Source organism: Misgurnus anguillicaudatus, unplaced genomic scaffold (assembly GCF_027580225.2).
Source record: "Misgurnus anguillicaudatus unplaced genomic scaffold, ASM2758022v2 HiC_scaffold_27, whole genome shotgun sequence".
NCBI lineage: Eukaryota > Metazoa > Chordata > Actinopteri > Cypriniformes > Cobitidae > Misgurnus > Misgurnus anguillicaudatus.
The window spans coordinates 847,302-872,430 of NW_027395277.1; the positions used below are offsets into that span (position 1 = coordinate 847,302).

The 25,129-nt window shown below is 34.8% G+C and overlaps 1 protein-coding gene across 2 annotated transcripts in view; it reads left to right on the forward strand.

Moving 5' to 3' along the window:
• The first annotated feature begins 11,106 nt into the window (after nucleotides 1-11,106).
• Nucleotides 11,107-25,129, forward strand: part of LOC141362482 (epidermal growth factor receptor kinase substrate 8-like protein 2) — a 49,928-nt gene continuing 35,905 nt past the window's right edge. Inside the window, exons 1-2 of one of the 2 annotated variants that reach the window (XM_073864589.1) lie at nucleotides 11,107-11,385; nucleotides 24,613-24,663. In XM_073864589.1, the coding sequence (XP_073720690.1) occupies nucleotides 24,629-24,663 (35 nt within the window). In that variant the 5' untranslated portion in view covers nucleotides 11,107-11,385; nucleotides 24,613-24,628. The remainder of the gene's footprint in view (nucleotides 11,386-24,612; nucleotides 24,664-25,129) is intronic. The other variant, XM_073864591.1, reaches the window with a different exon arrangement.

A 25,129-nucleotide genomic window follows, 5' to 3' on the forward strand; every position in this document is an offset into this window, starting at 1 on the left:
GAGCTGTGCGCGAGCACGAAGTCTGAGCACGAGAGGAAAGATGTCACACAAAAAAACAGTTTTGACAATGAGTTTAGTTTCAACCGTGATCATTTAGTGCGCATTAAATAGTCGCATATTTTAAGGTTTCCAATTACATTCATAACCTAAAATGTTTAACCTTAGACCTGGTGTGTGTTTATGGACATCACATTATTTGTTGTTTGCACCATAATACTTAATTCTGTGTAACCGGAACCTGATGTACACAAACATGGACAATAACACTGCTTTATGTTCATAGAAAAATATTTGGTTATTATATTTATTGGTTCTTCCTAACCCAAAATAGCTGGAAGAAATCTAAAATGCAAGCCAAACCATAGCCCGGGTCTTATGAGGTTGATCTATTATGTGCTTCACTTTCTGTGCTTTTACTGCTTCTATTAATGTAAAGCTGCTTTGAAACAATTGAGTATTGTGAAAAGCGCTATATAAATAAAATTGAATTGAATTGAATTGAATATATATATATATATATATATATATATATATATATATATATATATATATATATATATATATATATATATATATATATAGGTAATATTTTGAATTTTTTTATATATCTAATCATTAAGTATATCCACATAGGTCACCATGGTATTGACATGATTTGTGATATTTTATTTCATATGAATTTTTTTAATTTTAGTTTTTGCAAATTTATCATTTAACAAAATGCTGGTTTGTTTCAAAACACATGCACTGTCAGAAAAAAATTGTCAAATAATAGTCCTCGATGTCACTGGGCGGTACCTTCAAAAAGTTTATATTAGTAGGCCTACCTCAAAGGAACATGTATAAGTACTTCACCTATACATATCCTATTTAAAGGGTACTGCCCCAGTGACAGATTTTTTCTGACAGTGCATTGTTCCATGAAATATGGACAAACTCAAATGTTGGTTTAAAGGGGACATATCATGAAAATCTCAATTTTTAAGTGCTATAATTGGGTACCCAGTGCTTCTATCAACCTAGAAAACATAAATAAGATCAACCCAGTAACTTCGTTTTGGTAAACCATTCTCTGCAAGCATGTGAAAAAATAGGTCATTGAAATTTGTCTCCCCTTGTGATGTCAGAAGGGGATAATACAGCCCCTTAATCTAACCACTTTAGTGCAGAGATCAGCTCATTTGCATTTTAAAGGACACACCCACAAATGGCACATATTTGCTCACACCTACAAAGTGGCATATTTAACATGTTATAATAAATTATCTTTATGATTTTTTAATCTTCACATACGTACTCTGAGGACTTTCTTTGACATCTTAAAAAGTCTTGTGAAATGTCCCCTTTAAATTAACTTTAACAAACAACAACCCAACCATGGACTGAAACATCCCAAAATTTAGAGTGTTGTTTTTTTTTATCTTAAAATAGCACGGCATCATCACACTAGTTGTGTTATTATTAGTTGGAAGATTGTGAATGAATGAGGTGTAACGCCATCATTTATCACTGCATGAGCTGAGTGATCTGTTTCTCTCGTCTCTTTATCCGCGACCTCTTTACAAACAATGACCCTGTGTCCATCTGACCCCCCTTCCAATCAAATGCAGTTTTGTTGTTTTTACGCACAGCTGGAGCATCTTTCTCTCTATCTCTCTTTCTCTCGCTCTCCCTTTTCCTCTGTTTGACCTGAACAACACGGTCGTTCTTCCCACGACACACTGCGTGGATTGTTTGATAAGACGCGAGCGAGAAAAAGCGAGCTTGAGGCTGCAGGGACAAAGAAACATCTGGCCATGTTAATGCACTTCGTCTAAATGTGAGCACAGTTGTGTGTGTGTGGTTGCACACATGTGTGCTGTTAGTCAACTACAACAATGAATTTGTGTATGTGTAGAGCATACATTGATCATACTGTACATTGTCATCATACATTGACTGCAAAGTGAGTGATTTATACATTTAGGCACTGTTTTGTGAAAATTTGGTATGAATTTAAGTTTTCAAAGTTGTCAGCAAATTAATTGCACTTTGCTTCAAATTCTTTCCCTTTCTTAACAAGTATCAAAAAATCTGATTTTGTACACAGAAAAATAATTAAAACCATCTATATTCATCTTGATGGCCCTAATATAAGCTTATGAACATTTCATGAAAATTAGGCTACCTTTATTCAACACTCTCATAATATCTAAATTATCCACACATACATGAAATCAAAACTAACACAACAGTTAAAAGTTATTTTTGACATTGAATGTTTGCTTGTAAGAAAGTAAAAGAGAGAAAGATTGGAAAGAATTTTGTCTCTCTATTAGCAGATGTGATGTTTCACTTCACACTGACATATGTCTCTTATCCTACATTCCAGTCAATTAAAAAGTGTGTGTGCTAAAGTTGTGTGTTTTTGTTCACACACTTTTACGTATATGTTACAGATATTCATGTTTTTCTGTTTCAAACAGTATGTATCTTCCTACGTGTAAATGTTTTTTAAGGAAATTAATATGATTAATGTATTTCAGATTTGTAATTTAACTCCCAACATAAAAATCAAAATAATATCTATTTTTCTAATAGACATTGTTCCCTTTTTGTTTAATATTAGTCACTCTCGGAATCGGATAAGATTTTTGTACATTAAAAATGTATTTTATTCATTGCCACTAGTTTTGTATCGCTCCTGTTCACCAGAGGGCGCTAAAGAGTCACGAGCGCATGAGATTCACTCACTGACACAACAGACAAGCAAGATGGCGACAGGCATGGCAGGTAAACAGCGTCGTTGCCATAGATACTCATCTCTCAAAGTGTATTTTACAGAAATCGTCATGTTTTTATGAGGTTTATAAACCGACCCAACACGCTTCACTGTTATTTTTGTGGTTTAATGTTGTTATGCGTAATGTACTAAACCGGCAATGCTTAAATTACAGTCTGTGCACGTTTGCTTTTTACCCGTTTGTAATATTTCATTGCCTATATTGAGTTGTGTGTTGACCTTGTTTTGCTGTATTTAAGTTAACGTTTGTCAAACTAATTGTTCGTTTATCTTTGTAGGGAAGAAAACCATTGTTGTATCCTTTCTCTTATATATATATGTACATTTACAGCCTCTGAACAATAATGCTATATAATGGATTAATGTTTAGTTATAATATGTATATGCCATGGAACTTGAAGTTGGAATAATACATGGTGCCATAATGTCTCCAGAAGATGGTTTTAAAGGGCAGAGGTGGTATTTTTACTTTCTACATAAAAGTACATTTTCATGTATTTGTATTTTATCAGTGTTTTTCTTTGGAAAACATACATTCCAAAGCATATTATCATAATTTTTACTCCACTACATTTCATAATTTCAAGTTTTTGGTTCATATTTAATATTTAAGTACATTAAACATCTAGTATTTTTTTACTTTTACTTAAGTAAGTACTTTTGTACTTAGAAGTACACATAGTAGAAGTACACATTTTTTATGTAATTAGGTATTATGCAATATAAAAGCAATACACAGTATGATTTATCTATGCTTTAGAATGTAGTCAACATTTTTTAGTAAAGTAAAGTTTTTCCCAAGACAAACACTCTGATAAAGCACAAATGCTTAGACAATTTACCCAAAGTACTCAAGTAGTGTCAGCCTCTGTTAAAGGGATAGTTCACCCCAAAATGAAAATTCTGTCATCATTTTCTCATACTCATGTTGTTTTAAACCTGTATGAATTTCTTTTTTGTGATGAACACAAAAGAAGATATTATAAATGATGGTAAGCACACATCGGATGGTACCCAACTGAATTCCATCGTATTTGTTTTTCCTACAATGAAAGTCAGTTGTTACAATCAGCTGTGTGCTTACCATCATTTATCAAAATATCTTCCTTAGTGTTCATCAGAAAAAAATAATGCATACAGGTTTAAAACAACATGAGGATGAGAAAATTATGACAGAATTTTCATTTTTGGGTAAACTATCCCTTTAAGATGTGAAGGTAATATCCATTCGGGTATAATGGTAATACTATGGTATATGAAGAATCGTGTCTTATAGCTAGTGTCATGTGGTCACGCCATTAAGACTGATGGCAGAAAGTTTGGACTCCATACCAGCTTTCACTGACTCTAGATGACAACTTAACATCTGATGCTATTAATAGCTGTCCTGTGTTTGCCTAATTTTATCCTTAATCTTTTATCCTTAATTTACACCAGATCTCATCTGTGCTGCTCCAAATTCTGCTGTATCTCTCAGCAGCTTACAGCGTGTTGTATTTCATATGCACACTCTTCATGATCATCTACAAAAGTAAAAATGTCCTTAAATCCCCTTGATGCATTTTGAGCTTAAAGTGCACCTATTTCTTTGCTAAAAACCTTTTCATTTTGTGTATTTGGTATAATACAATATGTTCGCATGGTTCATGGTTAAACACATTATTTTCCAAATACCATACATTTTTGTTGCTCCAGATTTTCTGCAATGATATCACGCAGTGCCCGAAAATAGTCCCTTGCTATTGAAAGTTACCAAGGGGACTACTTTCAGGTGCTGCGTAATATCATTGCGCCTCCTGCAGCCATGTTACGACAGTAAAGTCCTTGATTATTACGCCAAGATGAGAGTATAATTCCTAGCATATCGGCCTAGAAAATCGCAACTTTTTGTTTTCAGTCGGTCTTAGTACACGATGTAACTACAGAAGAGGGAAAATATTGAAACTCTTTGGTTATTTTTGAGCGTGATGCTAAATGATCTAATCAGATTCAATGAATTATGCTAAGCTATGGTAAAATGCTAAGCTGAGAGAGCTGGAAAATGTATTAATGTACTAATATACACTAAAGGGCTCGTTATAGTCGTGCGTAGGTCCTACGGCGTAGCCGCAACGGCGTAGGTTCCGCGTCGGTTTTCATTTATACTTTTGCGTCGTCGTCCGTGTCGACGTGCAAACACGCGCGCAGGCCGCTGGTAGGCAGTAACCACGCGTGTAACCACAGTAGCAGCGCGAACGCCAAAGAAGAAGAAGCTTTGCACGTTAAGCCACAAACAAAGAAGAAACAGCAACTTGTTGTGTATGATTTGAGAAGACCAGCAATGATGGATGTAAATAAACAGCGACTTTTGTTGCAGTTTGAGTTAAATCACTCCTCAACTTGGCCATTCTTTGTTTTCACTGTCCCAAACGGAAATGCCTATGACGCAGTTTTTTTTACCTGACGGGAGGGGTTCTGGTGGACCAATCACAGCGCTTGCGGTCCGCGTAGCACTGACGCGCTGTTAAAAATTTTGCGAGGTGCGCGTCAGGCTACGCAGAGCTACGCACAGGCTACGAATAGCCTACGCCGTAGCTATGGCGTAGAACCTACGTACGACTATAAATCGCGCTTTACACACCAAAGAAAATGTAAAATCGTGAATTGGATAATATGTGCTCTTTAATAAAAAAACAATCACATTGCTCTAGCATCTCTAATGTACATCGTTGTGTTTTTGGTGTTGTGCGGCAGCCCAAGTGTTGAGTTATCCTGATGGTCAGCTCGCTCTAGATGTGTGTCTGCTGTTTCTTATGGCTGGTCTGGAGGTCCTGAGAATCTATTGGGGTGAGTCAAACAAGAGTATTATCATTTTAATTTCACTTAAGCATCATGATCATGTTGACCTCTCTGCATCAGGTGTCAGGGGAAACTTACAAGAGAGCGAAGGCTACGTGGGTTTGAATCTGATCGCCACAGGGGCCACGGTGCTCTTGGCACTTTATTACATCCTATGGCAGTCATACGTGCTGCGAGCTGACGTCATCATTGGCACCATTCTGATCTGCTTATATGGCATTACGGGAATTGTGGGGTTTGGGACTCTGGCACGCTTCACCAGGTTAGAATTTACATGCTTGTTTTAGACACCTGAGCAAGTTTACTGTCCTTATTGTACCATAAATTAAGTGTTTTATGTTGGTCTTTCGGTAATTTTGAGGTATGCACACATACATGCAACATACATAAAAGAAGGCAAGCTTTATAAAAATATAAATATAAAAATATGTATTAAATAAATATCAAAATTTAGGCTATAAATAGAATGTGCTAACAGACTCCGTGATGGCAACCTAATGCCAAATGGGCACCATGTTGGAGACCACTGATCTAAAGGTTATGCATAGTTAAAGTTTTAAAAAAGCAACCATCATACCAATGAACACTTGGGTGGGCTCTGACGTGTGATAGATATATATTTTTAAACATATTTTTTTACGTATTTTTACATAACATATTTTAAAACAATTTTAAATTGATTTTACAAACTTAAAGCATTTTTCTTCAATATCGTGCAGTACTAGTACTATATCTATAAAGTATAATAGATAGTCTTTAAAATAAATATGGGTAGCATATCTCAGATAATTTGGTTTTGGGAAATATAAAATACATATTTATTCAAAGGTCCTATTGTGATCTGTTTGCAAATGTAGTCACAATCTGAGACATTGTTGAGATCTTTATCTCCAAGCAGAATTATGTAGGATGTAGGGCAAACGTTTCTACTCGCTCTCCATTTCTTCTCACTCTGTCATTTTAAAAGCAGTAAACTAATATTGTCCCTTTTGTTTCTCATTTTTTCCTCGTGAATGAAAATCAGCTCATTTTCTGAACGGCAGTCTTCGTGTTTAAATTATTAAAGCTTGCTCATTCAGGATCCTGTTCACTGTTTCTGCAGCCCGGCATAGGCAGACAGATTTACACCGTCTCCTGCTTTGTCCCCAAACTAATTTAAGATTCTTTTGTTCTGCGAGTGACAAAACCACCTCTTTAATAGGCCGGTCTGGGTAACAGGAGTTGCTTCGTGCAGATAGTGTGCCAAGCAATTAACGCATATCTATAAAAGTATAGATGTCAGCTGGTTATACTGTATACAGTAGAATCCACAGACTGTCATGCTACCTGCTACCTAAATAGATATGATGCTTAAAAATGCTGTCTAGGTAGGCACCTCCGTTGGTTTTGAAATATAGCCATATCGCTTAAACTTAGTCTCAAATTATGCAAACAGCAAGTAGTCAAGATAAAAAGCAAAAAAAGATGAAGGTGGATTGAGAAATAATGAATTCACATTTACCTATGAGGAGTGTTTGAAGGTGTTCATGTTGAAATATTAATGAATATTTGTAATAAGGTCAGTCTTTATCACGCACAGCTGTTGTTGACCCGCCAGTCAATGTTATCTGAGCAGCTTGGTCTCTTTGTGATATCTTTTGCATCAACTATTGCATCCTAAAGTGGTCATATGATGTGATTTCATGTTTTCTTTTGTCTTTGGAGTGTTTAAAGCAGTTTGTGCATATAGTCGCAAAAAATAAAGTCTTAGGTATGCCTTCCTAAAACGCCTCATTTAAAATTTGCATAACACTGCCCCAAATGTAGATGGAAAGAAACAACAATAATGTACGATATGTGAAAAATAATGTTTTTTTACCTTAAAGGCGGGGTGCATGATTTTTGAAAAACACTGGAAAAGGTAGTCAGGCCGACTAACAAAACACACTTGTGGCTAATCAGCAGTGAGGGGTGTGTCTACTAACCAACATTGTTGCCTGGGTTGTGTATGTGTGAGGCGGGTCTATCAAAAGAAGGTCCAGATTATATTGGGGTAGGGGCGTGTTTGTTTAGGTGATTTCAAATGTCAACATTGGCTTTCAGAGATCGTGCACCCCGCCTTTAAACCGTGTAAACACACAAAACGATGTTCTTTTATTCAAACCATACACGGATGAATATATTCACCTCAGTATTTCAAGGGATTAAAGTGATATTTCACCCAAAAATGAAAATTCTGTCATCATTTACTCTCATGTTGTTACAAACCCGTATACATTTTTTGTTCTGATAAACACAAAGGATGATATTTTGAGAAATGATTGTAACCAACTACTATGGAAGTAAATGGGGTCCACGAATGTTGTTTGAAAATGCTTAGTTTCACAATGTCTTTCTTTGTGTTCATCAAAACAAAGATATTTATACAGGTTGTAACAACATAAGAGTGAGTAAATGATTACAGAATTTTTATTTTTGGGTGAACTATCCCTTTAAAGAGTAATCAGAGTAATCAAATTGAGAGATTCTCAATTTCTCCTAAGAAAGACCAGTAGTCTCATATGTATGTCTAAAGTTTTTAGCAGTTTGGTAATTTATGTTTTATATTAAATTAGCTGTAATGTTAACATGTGACTTTGTTGTATTAACACTGCCTATGCTTTTTTTAGTGCTTATTCCTGACACTGACATCTGTAATCACATCTCCATGGCTACGGCTGCAATTCGATGGACTACAGATCCCACAATGCACCATGGCATCTGCTGTAGCCATAAGGTGCCAGATATTGGTTGCTATGCAACAGAGTATTATTTTATTGTCTGTAATTGTTAGAACTGATGAACAATTTGTGTTTGTTTGAGCTGTTTTTGTAAATAAACTAATTCACTTTAAGTGTTTAATTATCAAGATTAAAAATTAAATGTTATCAGTAGCATTAATTAGATTTATGTAGATCAATAATCAGTAGCATTTGCTAAGGTTAGCATAATACTACTATTGGTAATTCATGTAAGGGATTTATTCAAACCTTAAGTATTGTAAAACTCATATTATGTGCTTTGTTTGCAAAAAAACATATATGTCTAATATACACTAAAAAAACCTATGGACATCGGTTGCACGTAATTAAATTAGGGTTTATTATGAACATAAATTTAAATTAATAAATTAATTAAATTTTACGGAAACTGGTGTACATAAATAAAATACGTATTATTTTTTTTAAAGAAAAATTTTAAGAAAACGTGCAACCGGAGATATTTTTCAGTGTAGAATAAACGATAAACATATATGAAATATTATATATACAAATATAATTATAGATTGTGTAAATCCAGTCACATTTAGGCCCATGTAGTGTTTTTTACAATGTTGCATTGTTTCAAAGCAGCGTTACAAGAAAAATTAAGAAAAACAGGGAAATTATAAAAAATATAGTATAATATAATGTTATATATAAGTATAAAATATAGTTAGCATTACACATACATATATATATTTATATTTAATATAGAATATATAAAAATATAAATAAATATATATAAACATGTAAATGTTTCTTAAATACATACATGAATGTGTGTGTATTTATTTATACATAATAATTACACACAGCACATACTCATATATTATGCCAAAAATCACTTTTTTTTTGTATGCGATTAATCGCGATTAATCTTTGCCCAGCACTAATATACAAATTAGCTTATTGCAAACCATTGCTATAGGATTATTGCAATATGCACATTTGCAATATTTCCAATATATCTCGCAGCCCTACTGAGGACCAAAATAACATAACATAAAAAGCTCAGTGTGTGCAATATGGTCAAATTTTGATTTTCTGGTAAACTAGGTTTTTAGTTATCAACATCTGATCATCTTTATGGCAGTTCAATACAGTGGTTGGTTTCTCCAGTAGGGGGCGTATACTCAGCATGTAATTTGTTTGATAGGAGTGTCACAGTGTGTTGTACGTTGGTGATTTATTGGTTGAAAATCTTTCCCTTGTCATATTATATGTTGTTGTTTTTTTGCAGTGAGAAATGACCTAAGTGCCTCTAAGTTGACCCCTATCTGTAAACTGTAAATATACCACATGCAAATTACTCTTTGTTCTGTATGGAGATAAATTGTCTAGTTTCAGCAGACCTCACTATTTTTTATATTACACCATAACAAGTAGTAACTTCTGTGCAATTTGGAGGTATTTCAGGAACAGATTTACCACAAATTTCTCTTTATCTTCTTTCTCAGTAAATCCTGAGAAAGTAAGAGTGTTCAGGTATCTCAGTTTTGCCCTTTCATGTTAATTATAAACCAAAAACTCAAGGTTCCCAAAGTCAAATATTTCACTGTCCCACGTTCACCAACCAGTCTGCATACCAATGGATTTAAATATTTTTGTGCGTGTGTGTGCTTTAGAAAACAGGTCGTGTTTCTGTCGAGTTTCAGTTCGTCAGGATGTTGTGAATCTCTTCACACGTATTGTATGTTTATGTGTGTTATCATTTTAATATAGGTGAAAACTCACCCATCCTGATTCAGGATTAAACAAGAACAAGTTTGTTTTAAGGCCTGAGTCATGCTTCACGTCCAGTGACATTCAAACCTGTCCGATGTTCCACCCTGTTGCTCCTCTTTCACTTTGTTTAAAAAGCTCCCCTTGATCATACAGGGTTACAGAATTGGACCAGTAACAAGAATTTGCTTACTAGGCAGTTGGTTAGTAAATACTCCTACAAATGTTACCTATACCTATATATAACCCTAGAAAACATACATATTATGGGTAACACTTTACAGTTTGGTTTTAATAATAAACATTAGGTGAGTTGGCATGCACAGCAACATGTTACACCATTTTGTATGTTTGTTAATGTTAGTGTACATCTTTAAGTTTAGTTTATTTTGTTAAACACAACAGAGACAATGCACATTAATAAACATGACTGTAAATGTGCCAATTAGTTTTCATCTGTAGACCCTTGACATAAATGCACTGTAAGTAGCGCTACTAAAATACAAAATATAAGTAAATCATCTAGACAAAGTAAAAATATAAGGGAAAAAAAACGGAGAGAGAGAGATATTCTCTCTCTTAGTTCATTTCTTAGAGATATTTTTTAGAGATTAATTTTGCATGTTATCAGATACAAGATTAATGCATGTTGTTGAAATATTGTTCATTGTTCGTCCATGTTGACTTTGATTTATTGTAAAGTATTTTGTTATATTGCTGTTAAGTGTTGATTCATTTAATTTAGGAATTTGTATTATTCAGAAGATTTGTTTTATACATAATCTCCTAAAATGCATTTAGGTGTCTCATATTTTCTTTTTTATATGTTCTCCTATGGCATTTTAGGAAAGATTTAATACATGACAATACTATTGCATAACTACCCCATACCATATGTTTTGTGTGTATTAAGAGTGCATTAAAAGTGCATGCGTTCATATGCAGGCCCCGCCCTTGTCTGACTCTGCAGGTTGAGTTACGCGCGCCGCTCACCTGTCACTCCCGCTCGAGCGCACCTGTTGCACCGCTTCTCCAGTCTTCTTTATTTTCACACAAAACACTTTAACATAGAGTTTGTTTCGTGTTTTAACCCATAGCCGATGTTTTTCACTTCGTCCTGACTACAAATATCGTCGTTTTAGGAGAGAAGTCACATTGGTGCACTGAGATGGAGACTTAAAGAGGAGTTTACCTCAGGAGTTTAGGAAGAGCGAGAGAAGTCGTCGCAAACGAAGAACAGTACCAGTTTCTCTCAGCTGAGGGGTAAGAAGTGTTTAAATCCTTATTTTACCTCAGTTTTTTGACAAAGACCAACGTGAGATGTGTTAAAGCACAATCATCGACGCGCGAGGCAGATCGCTCCCGTTATAATAAATGCAGTTGCGCTGTGCGCGTGCTCGTTGTGTCGCGGCACCCGGTCGCATTCTGTTGACAGTTTTGTTTAATACCAAGTGCGTTGGAGACTTTTATAATCTCACTTTAATTAAAAATTTTAATTCAAATGGTTTCGAAGATAACTTACTTTACTAAAACTAGTATACGTGACCCCTTCTGTCTGAAACCGAGAAAGTTAATAGCTTCAAATGAATTACAGGTTGTATTTCAAAAACGTTGTTTCTACGTACACTGTAAAAACATGCAGCACGAAGTTAAAACAACTTGGTTTTGCAAGTCAATTCAACCTACTATTTTAACTTTTGGCTTAAAAAAGTTGACATAACTTATAAATACAAGTTGAAATTGTTTAACTTAATTTTTTATGTTAAAGTACATTAAAATAATTGTTGATTTGACAAAAATGCTGCACATTTTTTACAGTGTATAACCTAGAAAACAGAAAACATTTTGTAGGTTATTGATAGCAACACAATTGCTTAATATTATTATAATTATTTTTAAACAATTCACTGTAAAAAATTTGCTGTAATTTTGCAGCTGGTTGCCAGCAACTTACTATAGAAGATAAAGTCTAAAAATGTTTCATGTTCATTTAACTTTGAACAAAATGTCGCCAGTAAATAACATAAATGTAAAATCTACGGTAAGTTACTGGCAGCTAGTTGCCAGTAATACACATTAATACTGTAATTTCTACAGACATTTTTTACAGTGAATGTTTTAAGGCTTTAAGGTTCCTCTGTATGTTTCTTGTTTTGCAACAAACATTTTCCTTGTGCCAATGACTTAAAACAGACCAAAATCTATGCCTACCCATTTATATATTTGTATTGCATGGACACACACACACACATATAATGTACAGTATGTGGTTCGATTGGTAGAGCATTGAGCAAGCAACACAAAAGTCATGGGTTCGATCCCAACACACTGATGAGTTTATAGATTGCCATAAGATAGTCAGGACAGTTGCAGGCGGGTACGTCCGCCCTAGTACGCTTGAATCACAGCAATGATCTCCGAGACTGAGAGTGCTCGATCAATCACAAATCTGATCCCTTGACCTCCAATCTGACATCCCAAACAAGACCGCTCTGTTCCACACTGTTTCCACATCACAATACCAGACAAACATCATTCACAGAACGCCACCATCATCATTACCAACTGAATAAAGCACTGAATGAATCACTTGAAGCACCACTCTGGGTTTCGGTCGCTGGTTATGTTTGGTTGACATTATGAAGCCAATTTTCCCCCTCGGGTCAAAGGTTTACAGACATTATCTCAGTTTGAACATCTGTTTGAAAAGGCATTACATAATTTACTGAAGTCAATAAAGGTGAGCTTAATGGTCACGGTGGGGTTGACTTTGTCGTTTATAGCTTTTAAAGCTCGGAGTAGAGTTTGCCAGTTTACAAGAGGGTAGACCAGATGCAAATCAGGTTCTGTGGTATTTCGAAGGCCCAGCGTAGGACAAAATCTGATTGGTTGAGGTGTCCGTGGGCTGTTGATTAATTGGTGGCAGTAATCCCTGCCACATATATCCACCCAGATTTAATTGATCTGGCGAACCTGTGGCTCCTGAAGTGCACAATGCACGATTGAGAAGCCAACCCTGGAATCAATCCCGTTTGAGACTAATTGTTTTTGCTCGGTCACCTAAGTGAAAGTAAATGAAATGCCATGCTCATGTTCCTTGTAAAGAGACGCAGTGTCTCTATTTATGGTGTGTTGAATGTTGCTGGTTTGTTGTTGCACAATTGCTTAGAAACGGAGGTGGTCATTAAAATATATGATTTCTGAGATGCAAGTGAAAGATCTGTTTGTTTCTCTGTATGCGGTCTGGATGGACTTCATGCATGTTTTAGTACTGGATGTTGTCTTTTAGTTTATGAGCTGGAATTTGAATTTATTTGGCCACCACCTGAATGTTAAATGAACTGAATGTTTTATTTCACGTTTTCAAATTTTCAGTTTATTCAGAAACGAATTACCATTTTTTAAACTTATTACAACACTGATTCTGAATCAGGAGTTAAATGAGAATGAATCACTTAAATAGGTGGTTAAACCAAGTCTCGTTATTCGTAAAGTGGCTGATGTGTCATTCAGTTTCGTGAATTCTGTTAATAAACTATTGCACACATTTGCACACAAATTCCTTCTGGTTTGTTTATGGTGAGTGAAAACTTCACTGTGGCTTTCAGCCGGCCAACCATGACACAACAGAGAGATTCCTGCTAGGGCAAAACTTGTTTTTTATTTGTTTGTTATTGGTACCATTTACCCTTTCTGTCTATAAAAAACGCTTGGAGGCAAAGTTGATTCAAGTGTAATGATGGTGCAATGCAGATTTTCAAGGACTCTAGACTTTGCTCGTTGTTGACACGTCTTCATGTACACACGCACACATACAAACTCAAACATATCCGGATGATGCCACCTTTACAGATTCTTTGAATTGTTTTGGTCTGTATAGCTGAGAAATATGATATGTTGATTATTGCAGATTCATATCTTGAGAAACAGGCTCTATGGACTTTTTAAAAGATAGCAAATTGTGCCCCTGTCTATGAAAACCTACCCAGCCTGATCTAATGGGAATTCGGATATTTTACAAGTGTGCTAATTCATAAAAATTTGTTCGAAATAAATCACACAAAAACATATGATTACACTGTAAATAGTGAAAGTTGGATTCATTTGAAAAAATTACTTCAATTGATAAGTTAGGATGGGCAATATATCACATATCGAATCGCCTGCGATAATGACTGCGATGTTGCTTAGCTTGTGATAGCACTACGGCTGTAGTAAATACTGCTCCATCTGAAATCGGGTATAAGAGCGATTTACTACTAATAACCAAACCAGCTTTACTAATGAGATGTGCATGACAGTGCCATGCAATATATCGCCCAGCCCTATGTAAGTTTACACTGAAGGTTTTTTTTGTTTTGTCAACTTACATTTTCTCACTTTAGGTGAAAAACTTAAGTTAAAAAAATCTTAAAGGAATAATCAACTTTCATAAAAAAATCCTTTTAATTTACTCACCCCCATGTCATCCAAGATGTTTATGTCTTTCTTTGTTCAGTAAAGAATAAATTAATTTTTTTTATGAAAACATTCCAAGACTTTTTTTCAATTAAATAGACTTTATTGGACCTCAACAGTGCATAGTTTCAATGCAGTTTAAAATTGCAGTTTCAACGCAGCTTCAAAGAGCTCCAAACGATCCCAAACAAAACATAAGCGCTTATCTAGCGAAACGATCATCATTTACGGAAAGAAAAATAAAATATATCCACTTTTAAAAAACACAACTTCTCGTCTTGCACTAGCCGTGTGACGGACCAGTGCGATCTCACGTATTGCGTAATACTGTGAAAAGGTTACTTGATACATATGTGAATTATACAAATTGCCGAAAATGACGACCGTTTCGCTAGATAAGACCCTTATGCCTCAGTTGGGATTGTTTAGAGCCCTTTAAAGATGCATTGAAACTGCAATTTTAAACTGCATTGAAACTGTAAACTGTTGGGGTCCAATAAAGTCTATTAAATTGAGAAAAATCCTGGAATTTTTCCTCAAAAAACATAATTTCTTCTTGACTGAACAAAGAAAGACATAAACATATTGGATGAGATGGAGGTGAGTAAATCTGGATTTTTTTTTTGAAAGTGGAATATTCCTTTAAATGTTTTAGGTGTTACCAGTTAAAGTAATTTTTCAATTTTATCACCTTAAAATTTTCACTTAAAGTGAGAATTTTTTTTTGACAAAACTTAATTTTTTAAGTGTAAACTTACCAATTGAAGTAATTTTTTAAGAAGATCTAACTTTCACTTTTTACAGTGTATCTGAAAAAAATAATGAACCCCCAACCACACACCTAACCCCAACGTTACAGGGGCGAAAGCAAATCATACAAAATCGTACAAATGTGGTCGTACGAATTAATCCAAAATTAGCCAACACGTAAAAAAATACATAGGAATTCCCATGGAAATCATTGATTTCAATTTTTGACAAGACCTTGCACAGTAAAGATATCAAGGTTATATTTTCACAGAATGTTCTTTAAATTATGTAGGATGATTTTTATGTAGGAAGCAGTATTTCAACAAAAATTACTGTAGCTTAGTTTTTACAGGCAGGGTCACAATTTCATCGGTTCTGAACTATGCCATGCACATTAATTTCTCTTGTTGTTTCTTAAAGAGTAACTAAGCTTCATAATATTTCCCGCACAGTAAAATTTTCTTCTGGCAGGCTTTGCTGATGTACTGTAGCAGAAACAGGTAACTGAACTCTGACAGTGATAGATTAGCATTGGATCGTGTTGCTGGATGGACGTGGTTCGGACGCTTGTTTCGCCTGTAAACAGCAGTGAAAATACGAAGTTACAAAACTTTACAACAGCTAACTTTATTGTGTTATCACAAGGAAGTTTCTACAAATCAACACACACAGTATACAAACTGTGGCATACACAGTCAAACTATTATTTGTTCAGATGGCAAACAAACCTAGAAGCCAATCCAAAGAAAGGCGGGTACAACCAACAACAATGTGCTTATAAAATGAGTTAGAGAGTGGCAGAGGTGTGTGATCAAGCTTAAAATAGAGGCGTTGTGAGAGAAAATGTTCTTTTGGACCGCTCTCAAAATACCAGACCATTCATCCGTTCAGGTGTGTCAAATACTTGCATTTGTGAGTCAATGAACGCGTTGTATGTGGAAATCTCATTTAAAGAGAGCGGCCGTTCCAGCTTTTAAAACTCACCTTGACAAAACACAACCTGCGGGAAATGTATTTCAAGTCATGAGACACATTACCAGTAAATGCTATAATCCAAATTTATTACGTTATTTCTAAGGGAAGGCATTTTGTTTCATTGTCACCTTTTAAATGAGAGTAATAAAGTTAGTTTAGCATTATTTTTGCAGTAAAAATCGTTTTGTATTGTATTTATAAAACATACTGCTTACTGTATTGCCCAGTATTTTTCAAAAAGAGCAATGTTCATTTATAATCTCAGAAGAAAATTATTATGGGTTTGTTTTCTCTTCTAAGCCAGTCACTTTCAGAGTCAGTCTTTTATAGACATGCAGTTATAGTTATTGTAGAGGTCATTTTATATACAGTAACAGCTCTACACTAGCTATTAAGGCTTCAACGACTTATCGACAACATCGATTATATTGACTACTAAAATACATTGATGTATGTGAAATGCATTGGCGCGTCATGTTAATAGCGTATGCCAAACGTTTAAATTTACGTTTAGACATTACGTATACAGACATTAACGCATGTACTTGTAAATGCTCCTTGTTTTGAGTACAGATGTTGATATTTTTTATTTTGTGTACAGACATTGACTACTAAAATATGTTGACGTGTGTGAAATGCATCGACGCATTACGTTAATATCATACATAGAACGTTCAAATTTTGTTTAGGCATTACGTATACAGACAATAACGCATGTACGTGTAAATGCCCCTTATTTTGTGTACAGACGTTGACAACTAAAATACGTTTACGTGTGTAAAATGCATCAACGCGTCATGTTAATAGCGTACGCCAAACGTTTAAATTTATGTTTAGACATTTTGTATACAGACATTAACACATGTACGTAAATGCCCCATATTTTGTGTACAGATGTTGTTGTTTTTTATTTTGTGTATAGATGTTGACTACTAAAATACATTGACGTGTGCAAAATGCATTGACAAGTCACGTTAATATCGTACACAGAATGTTCAAATTTATCTTTAGACGTTACGTATACAGCCATTAACACATTTAAATTCCCCATATTTTGAGTACAGATGTTGATTTTTTATTTTGTGTACAGATGTTGACAACTAAAATACGTTTACATGTGTAAAATGCATTGACGCGTCACGTTAATATTGTACACAGAACGTTCAAATGTATGTTTAGACGTTACGTATACAGACAATAACGCATGTACGTGTAAATGCCCCATATTTTGTACAGATGTAGATTTTTTTATTTTGTGTACAGATGCTGACTACTTAAATACGTTGACGTGTGTAAAATGCATTGACGCCTCACATTAATATCGTACACAGAATGTTTAAATTTATGTTTAGACGTTACGTATACAGACATTAACACATGTACATGTAAATGCCCCATATTTTGTGTACAGATGTTGATTTTTTTTATTTTGTCTACAGATGTTGACTACTAAAATACGTTGACACGTGTGAAATGCATTGACGCGTCACGTTAATATTGTACACAGAACTATTAAATGTATGTTTAGACGTTACGTATACAGACAATAACGCATGTACGTGTAAATGCCCCATATTTTGTGTACATATGTTGATTTTTTTATTTTGTGTATAGATGTTGACTACTAAAATACGTTGACGTGTGTAAAATGCATTGACGTGTCGTGTTAATAGCGTACGCCGAAAGTTCAAATGTATGTTTGTTACGTATACAGACATTAACGCATGTACGTGTAAATGCCCCTTTTATTTTGTTTGTACAGACGTTGACCACTAAAATATGTTGACGTGTGTGAAATGCATTGACGTGTCATGTTAATATCATACATAGAACGTTCAAATTTAGTTTAGACATTACGTAAAAAGACAATTACGCATCTACGTGTAAATGCCCCTTATTTTGTGTAAAGATGATTTTTTTATTTTGTGTACAGACGTTGACAACTAATACATTTACGTGTGTGAAATGCATCAACGCGTCTTGTTAATAGCGTACTCCAAACGTTTAAATTTATGTTTAGACGTTACGTATACAAGCAATAACGCATGTATGTGTTAATGCCCCCTATTTTGTGTACAGATGTTGACTACTAAAATACATTGACGTGTGTAAAATGCATTGACACATCACATTAATATCGTACACAGAACGTTCAAATTTTGTTTAAACATTACTTATACAGACATTAACGCATGTACATGTAAATGCCCCATATTTTGTGTACAGATGTTGATTTTTTTAATTTTGTCTACAGATGTTGACTACTAAAATACGTTGACACGTGTGAAATGCATTGACGTGTCATGTTAATATTGTACACAGACCGTTTAAATTGTGTTCAGACATTACGCATACAGACAATAACGCATGTACGTGTAAATGCACCCTAATTTGGAGAACAGACGTTGATTTTTTTTTGACGTGTGGACACATCATTGAGCATAGATGCATAAATCCCAAAGATTGCATTTTTACAGTTAAAGTCACATCTGGCAATGTAGCCCCTACTATTTTTGTTACAGCGAGACTTTTCTTATTACATGTTCAGGTATTCTTTGCATCGTTGGGGAGTATTTGTTGTTGGCTACTTTAAACTACATGTTGCCTTTTATGTATATTTGCACTTTGCAATAACAGTTTGGAATACTAATGGTAGAAGTTGTACTTATTATTTATTGCCAAGTAAGATTAATCATAAAAATCCCTAGACAATTAAAGAATAATCAATAGATTAATCAACAAAAATAATCATTGTTAGCTGCCATACTAGCTACTCAGACATAGGCATGTATGAAACCCCAAATCTATACTCAGAGCTTTTTGTTTGTGTGTTGTTGTCATGGTATGATGAATTCTTTACCTTAAGGGTCACAATTTCAATAATGTAAAAGCTTTTAGGTTATTGCATATGTACTCCATCAACCCATATCGTTTGTATGACTCTAAATGGCCATGCGAGTGACTGCTCTGATTGGTCAGGGCCATTTATTGTCCGGCTTAAGTGATATGTTATAGTGCCTTTGTTGTGTTACCCATATGTGTTTTGTCTGTTTTTTGAATGGATAGATAATGGACAAAGAAAGAGTCTTGGTACAGATTGTTTCACACAAATACAACTATTAAGCAACAATCGACTGTGTTTGGAAAGCAGCACTATGTTGATGTTCTTCAAACATACAGGTTAAGAGATTAAACAAATTAATCGACGTTTGCATTTCATTTAGACAATTTGAGTACAGACATAAATCAACGTTTATAATATTTGAAGTAATCTATTGTTAAATGTAGATTAGATTTTTTTAGATACTGTGTGTTTTTGGGAGATCTATTGACTGGTTGAGGGTTGAAGTCTTATCTGTCCTTCACACACAGCATTTATCTCATAACTTGGACCAACATAGGAAATAGCTTTTGCGGGTAGTAAGTGTTATGGGCCAAATTGTCCCCAAAATGTTAATGATTCATATGGACGTGGCAGTGTGTCCTGCACTTGTACCATCAGAAAACAAATCTCAAATATATTTAATATCTTGGTTGCAGCATTTGGTTTTGAGTTTAGCATTGAGATTTCAAGTTTTGAATAAAAAAGGAAATGGAGAATTTTGCTACATACTTTTTATTTTTAAAGAAAAAGACCTCAGAGTAATATTTCTCATTAAATAATCGGAGCTGCTGCATGCTATAATCTAGATTAATTTAAAATTTAGTTTATTTTTAAAAATAAATAAATAAGAAAATAATAAATTAATTAATTAATAAGGAAGGATAAAATATAACAAACACAAATAATTATAAAATACTTAAACTCAAGCCCCTTAAGAGTTAAACTCATCAAAACCAGTAACATCAATAACTCGCTATATTTTTACTACATGGCGATTGTCTCATTTATGTCTATTTTTTATTTGCGAGTGAAGTTTGACTAAAACCTTTAACTGTTGCTGGCATGTTTTTTATTGATGTGCAGGTAAATGTTTAATTTTAACAGGCGACAGATCTTCTGAATTTTTGAAGGACTGGACTAAAGTTTCATGTTACTTTTTAAATATTTAGGCTCATAGAGTAAGTTTTGTTTTCTCGGTACAGTGCACAAAACCCTTTAGATGTCATTGACACCAGATAACGGCCAAATTAAGAACAATAAATAAAACACACAGATAAGAGATACAAAAAAGACAGATTGTGAGTTGTAGATGTGAATGTACGTGTCATTGAGTGTCATCTCTCTTTCTCACACACACATTTGCTTTACCAATCTATCTGAAGAAATACCGTACATGTCTATTCATTTTATAATAATTGTAAGTAATTATAAGCACCCACACATTAATCAAAACCCCCCAGAAGGGGGTAGATTTTGCACAATTACAAAAAATATTTATTTATTTATTGTGAATGTCTCCAAAACTTGACGTGATTTTACCAAGTGAGAAATGCCCTAAGGGCAACATATTTTTGTAAATATAAAACCTAAACCCACCCTAACCGAACCCTTAAATCAGTGAAAAAGCTTAAACTTGAAACAAACTGTAACTTATTTCTAAAATCTGATTGGTTGATTAAAATGTTGTTTCAGGGTCAACATAATGTTTCCCTGAAATCATCAACCTCTTTGCAAAATCAGGAGAGCTGTCTCCAAAATGGCACCACAGTGTCCAAAATGTCCCCAATCAATATCTACAAATGTTATTTTGAATGTTTAATCTAACCTTGTCAACTTTGTGTAACATTTCTTTGTTTTGTCAGTTCATTCAAATCAAGTTAAAGTTACAAATCACAGCAGATCTTATTCATCAGAGTGGAAATGAATTAGGTAATCTGGGCAACCACGCATTCAATACATTTGCATCCTGTGCACACTGCGTGCTACAGAAATAGCATGACTATGGTAGCACGCCATTGCGGAGATAGGATATTCCCAACGATTAAAGATGGAACCGACAGTCAAATTAGTTTATTATTTATTTTCGTTCTTCACCGGAGAGACGTTCAGGTTAAACAGCCTGTCTCCAATAGCTTCGACACACCTACCTCGAGGATTTTAAAAGTAGGTGGATTCAATGAGTACAAAGTTCTCAGGCTGATCTCAATGTGAAAGCAAATTAAATATTTTATGGTTGTACTATTGACTATCGTTCTATTACGATTGTTATTATAATATTTCATAGCCGGGTATATGTGTGTGCCACTGGGTACTTAAGCAGGTTTGGCAGGTGCATTGGACATAGATAGCTGGTAAACATTAGAATTCATGTATAGTATTGTATAGTATATTATAGTATAGCATTTCTCCAACTCTTAACAGACTTTCATATTCCACTGTTGTGATAGCAGCTTTTACAGTAAACATTATATTGTTATATCCTGTAAAATTATGTAATCCATGACAATGAGTACCGAATATTAAAATAATAAAAAATATAACCACTTGAAAAAAGCAAAAAAAAAATACTTGTACCTGCAATTGAACTAGTGCTGGGCAAAGATTAATCGCATAGAAAATAAAAGTGATATGCGATTAATCGCATAGAAAATAAAAGTGATATATCAATAAAAAAAATTATATATAAATAAAAAATTCTTAAATGAATATATGTATGTGTTTGTGGTTAAATATACATAATAATTACACACAGACACTGTCAGAAAAAAAGGTACAAAGTTGTTCCTTTTTCTGTCGCTGGGGTGATACCCTTTTTGTTCCTTTATGGGTACCTTATGGGGTACAATTAGGGATGTCAAAATATGCAATTTCCCATATTCGATGATCATTTAAATTAACGATCAATCAATCGAATAATTGTTAACAGTAATAGTGCAATAAGCCATTACAGCAGTGACATATAGCCAATGACATAAAAGTGTGCGTAAAAATGCCAGCTTCCTCACGTGAATTAAACGTTTTTATTTTGTCTAAATAACATGCTAGTGGGATTGTAAAATGAGTCAATGTAGTTGGTGTTTTGATAAAAATCATCAATTGAATCTCGTAATGAAATATAATGACTAATAGACACAGTAAACTCCGCCTCATAACGGGGGCACTCCGCACAGTCGGATGAAAGTCCGTGCGTCCATGACAAAATAAGTTTTCATTATCATCAAGTGTTATTTTTCTAGTTGTTCACCTTGCTTTCTGAGTCGTTGATACATCACTTGTTGTAATTATATCCAAGAAGCACACAAAGGGCACTTTTCCCGTCGTCACCTCAGCTTTAGACCTGCGGCGTACTTTCAGCAAAGATGCTTATATTATAAGACTTCAACCTTCCATTAGAAAATCCGTTTAGCGTGTAGCGCCTCAGCCAGTAATGATGATGATCAATGATATATGTTGTGGGCGTTCAGAGTGTAACGACAGTCAGTTGCAGTTTACATTTAACAGTTTCTTGCCAGAATGTAAGTTTTACATTTTAATCTGTTTATTAAAAACGGCTTCTGGTCTCCTTCCCTGTGTAAAGCAGCGTTAGCAGCGTTGCTATGCTAATCTTGCAGGCTTCCCTGAAAAGGGTCTTTGCTTTCAGTATCCTAACTGTGTTTAGATTTTCGGCATCGGAACCTCTCAGATCCACTGCGGATGCCATTTCGTTGCGTTAGCAGCCAGCCTCGTCTCGAATGAGGTTATAAAGCCCAAGTGAGTGTTTGGCATCAAGCATCGTTGTGATCATGGCTAGTTTAACTTCTTCGCGCTTGTTTAATTTTTTCACCAGCTGTGTATGTGCTTTGCGCAGGCGCCGGACACACGTGCTTGCTTTGTCGACAATCATTAATTTTTATCGATTTAATTCTTATCGACAATTAATCTAAGATCGATTAATTGTTAACATCCCTAGGTACAATATTTTACTCTAAGGACCTATTGTGTACCTTAAGGAACAATTTTGTACTAGTTAAATTTTAGGGGTACAAAACAGTTAACTGTACCTTTAAAGGTACAAAATAGATCCTTAAGGAACAGTAATGTACCCCAAAAGGTACAACATTGTATTATGTTTATATACCTGTAAAGGTACAAAACAGTACCTTGCGGTACCACCGCAACGACAAAAAAGGTACAGTTTTGCACTTTTTTTTCTGACAGTGAATATATTATGCACAAAATCACTTTTATTTTGTTTTGTATGTGATTAATCGCGATTAATCATTGTCCAGCACTAACAGTATAACCACCCATATGTTTACCAGGCAGCCAAACAACAGCTAAAATGTCAATAACATGCAAATGAAACTCAGCTGTGTATTTCATATCTTGTTTTATTCACATGTTTGTTTTATAGTTATAGCCTTAAGGAGCAGATGCTCTATTGAGCTTCTGTCGTTTCATGAGATCAGCTCCAGGTGTCAGGCACTTTATCTGCGTCTGTATTTAATTGAAAAATGTCCAGAGGATCTGGAGGTCTTGTTTCAGTTTGTGCTGCCAGCCGGCTGTTGTCTGCTTAAGCATCTTTACGGGACAGTAGACAGCAGAGCGTTTACAACCAGAACACTGCGGTTCAGCACAACGCTCTTACTCTGTGTGCATAATATTTATCAACTGCCTCACTGAGTCTGTTTAGCATTTGTACATACGTTAAGTTGTATACGAAAGTTGTATATAACTTCATCACTAATTGCATGCTTCAAACGTTTTGTAAACAATTGCATACACGTTTGTACAGTCTCAAAGTGGTCGATGTTAGTATTTGATCTGATAGCTGTTTATATGCAATGTTTTGATGCCAACATGTTGTTTAAAGTTATAACCAACAAATTGCAAAAGTACAGTGTTTATGCATGAGAAACTAAGATAAATATCTTATAGATGAACATCTTACTTTATCAGCATTGCTATTTCACATCACAGTTATTCAATGGTACATTTATGGCTGTTTATTGACGATTGGCTATAAATTCGTGGTTCTTGATATGCCTCAAGAGTCACATGCAGAGATAAATTATTTATAGACCGAGAGAACGAACAATAGAAAGGTGTTTGAAAGAGAGAAGGGTGGAGGGGTGAAGAAACAGTGTGGTGTTTAGCGAGAGATTAGGATAGTAATTTGTGGTGAGTTAAAGAGTTAACATAATGGTGCTGGTTCGAACCAAGTCATTGGTGAAGAATGTATTCAGGTCAGAAACTTAGTGAGGTTTACTGGATGTGACTACAACCGAGGTGCTGTTAGATAGTAAAAGGATATATAACATGATAAAATAAACACTTACAGCAATAGGCTGTCTGCGTTTACTGTAATTGCTGTGGCATATGTTTGATTTCCTGATGTGGAGTTTGGTGTTAATGGCCATGTTTGCTTTCTGTCTCTGTCACAGGTGGATGTCGTAGAAAATGAATGTTTTGGGAACCCCAACAAAACCAAGCAAGTAAGTGTTGGTATAAAAAAACTACAATGGGCTGCAAGAACTGCATTTGATTGTTTTATATAGTGATCAGACAGCCGGTTATTGTGTAACTTGGTGATTTAGACACAGGTTCAGGAAGGAATACACAGATTAAATCCCAATAGATCACCTAATAGATTTAGGACCAGATTTTCCAAACAATGGAAATTAGCATAATAGCGCAATTCCAGAAAAATGTACAATGGCACAACTTCTCATTTACATAACAACCAACGCAATCTACCAATAGCAGTGCAAATTAGCACAATTTTTTTAAATAATTTTTTTGGGGGGGCGTTAAACACTGGCGGCCGGTGACTTCTTTTTTGGAGGGTGCACGATGCGAAGTTTGTCACAACATGATGTGGTTCGTAATTTCAAAATATGTGGTCAGCTCGTCGAGTGAACCTATGTGCATCACATGTCTTGTCACTCATTCATTATTTTA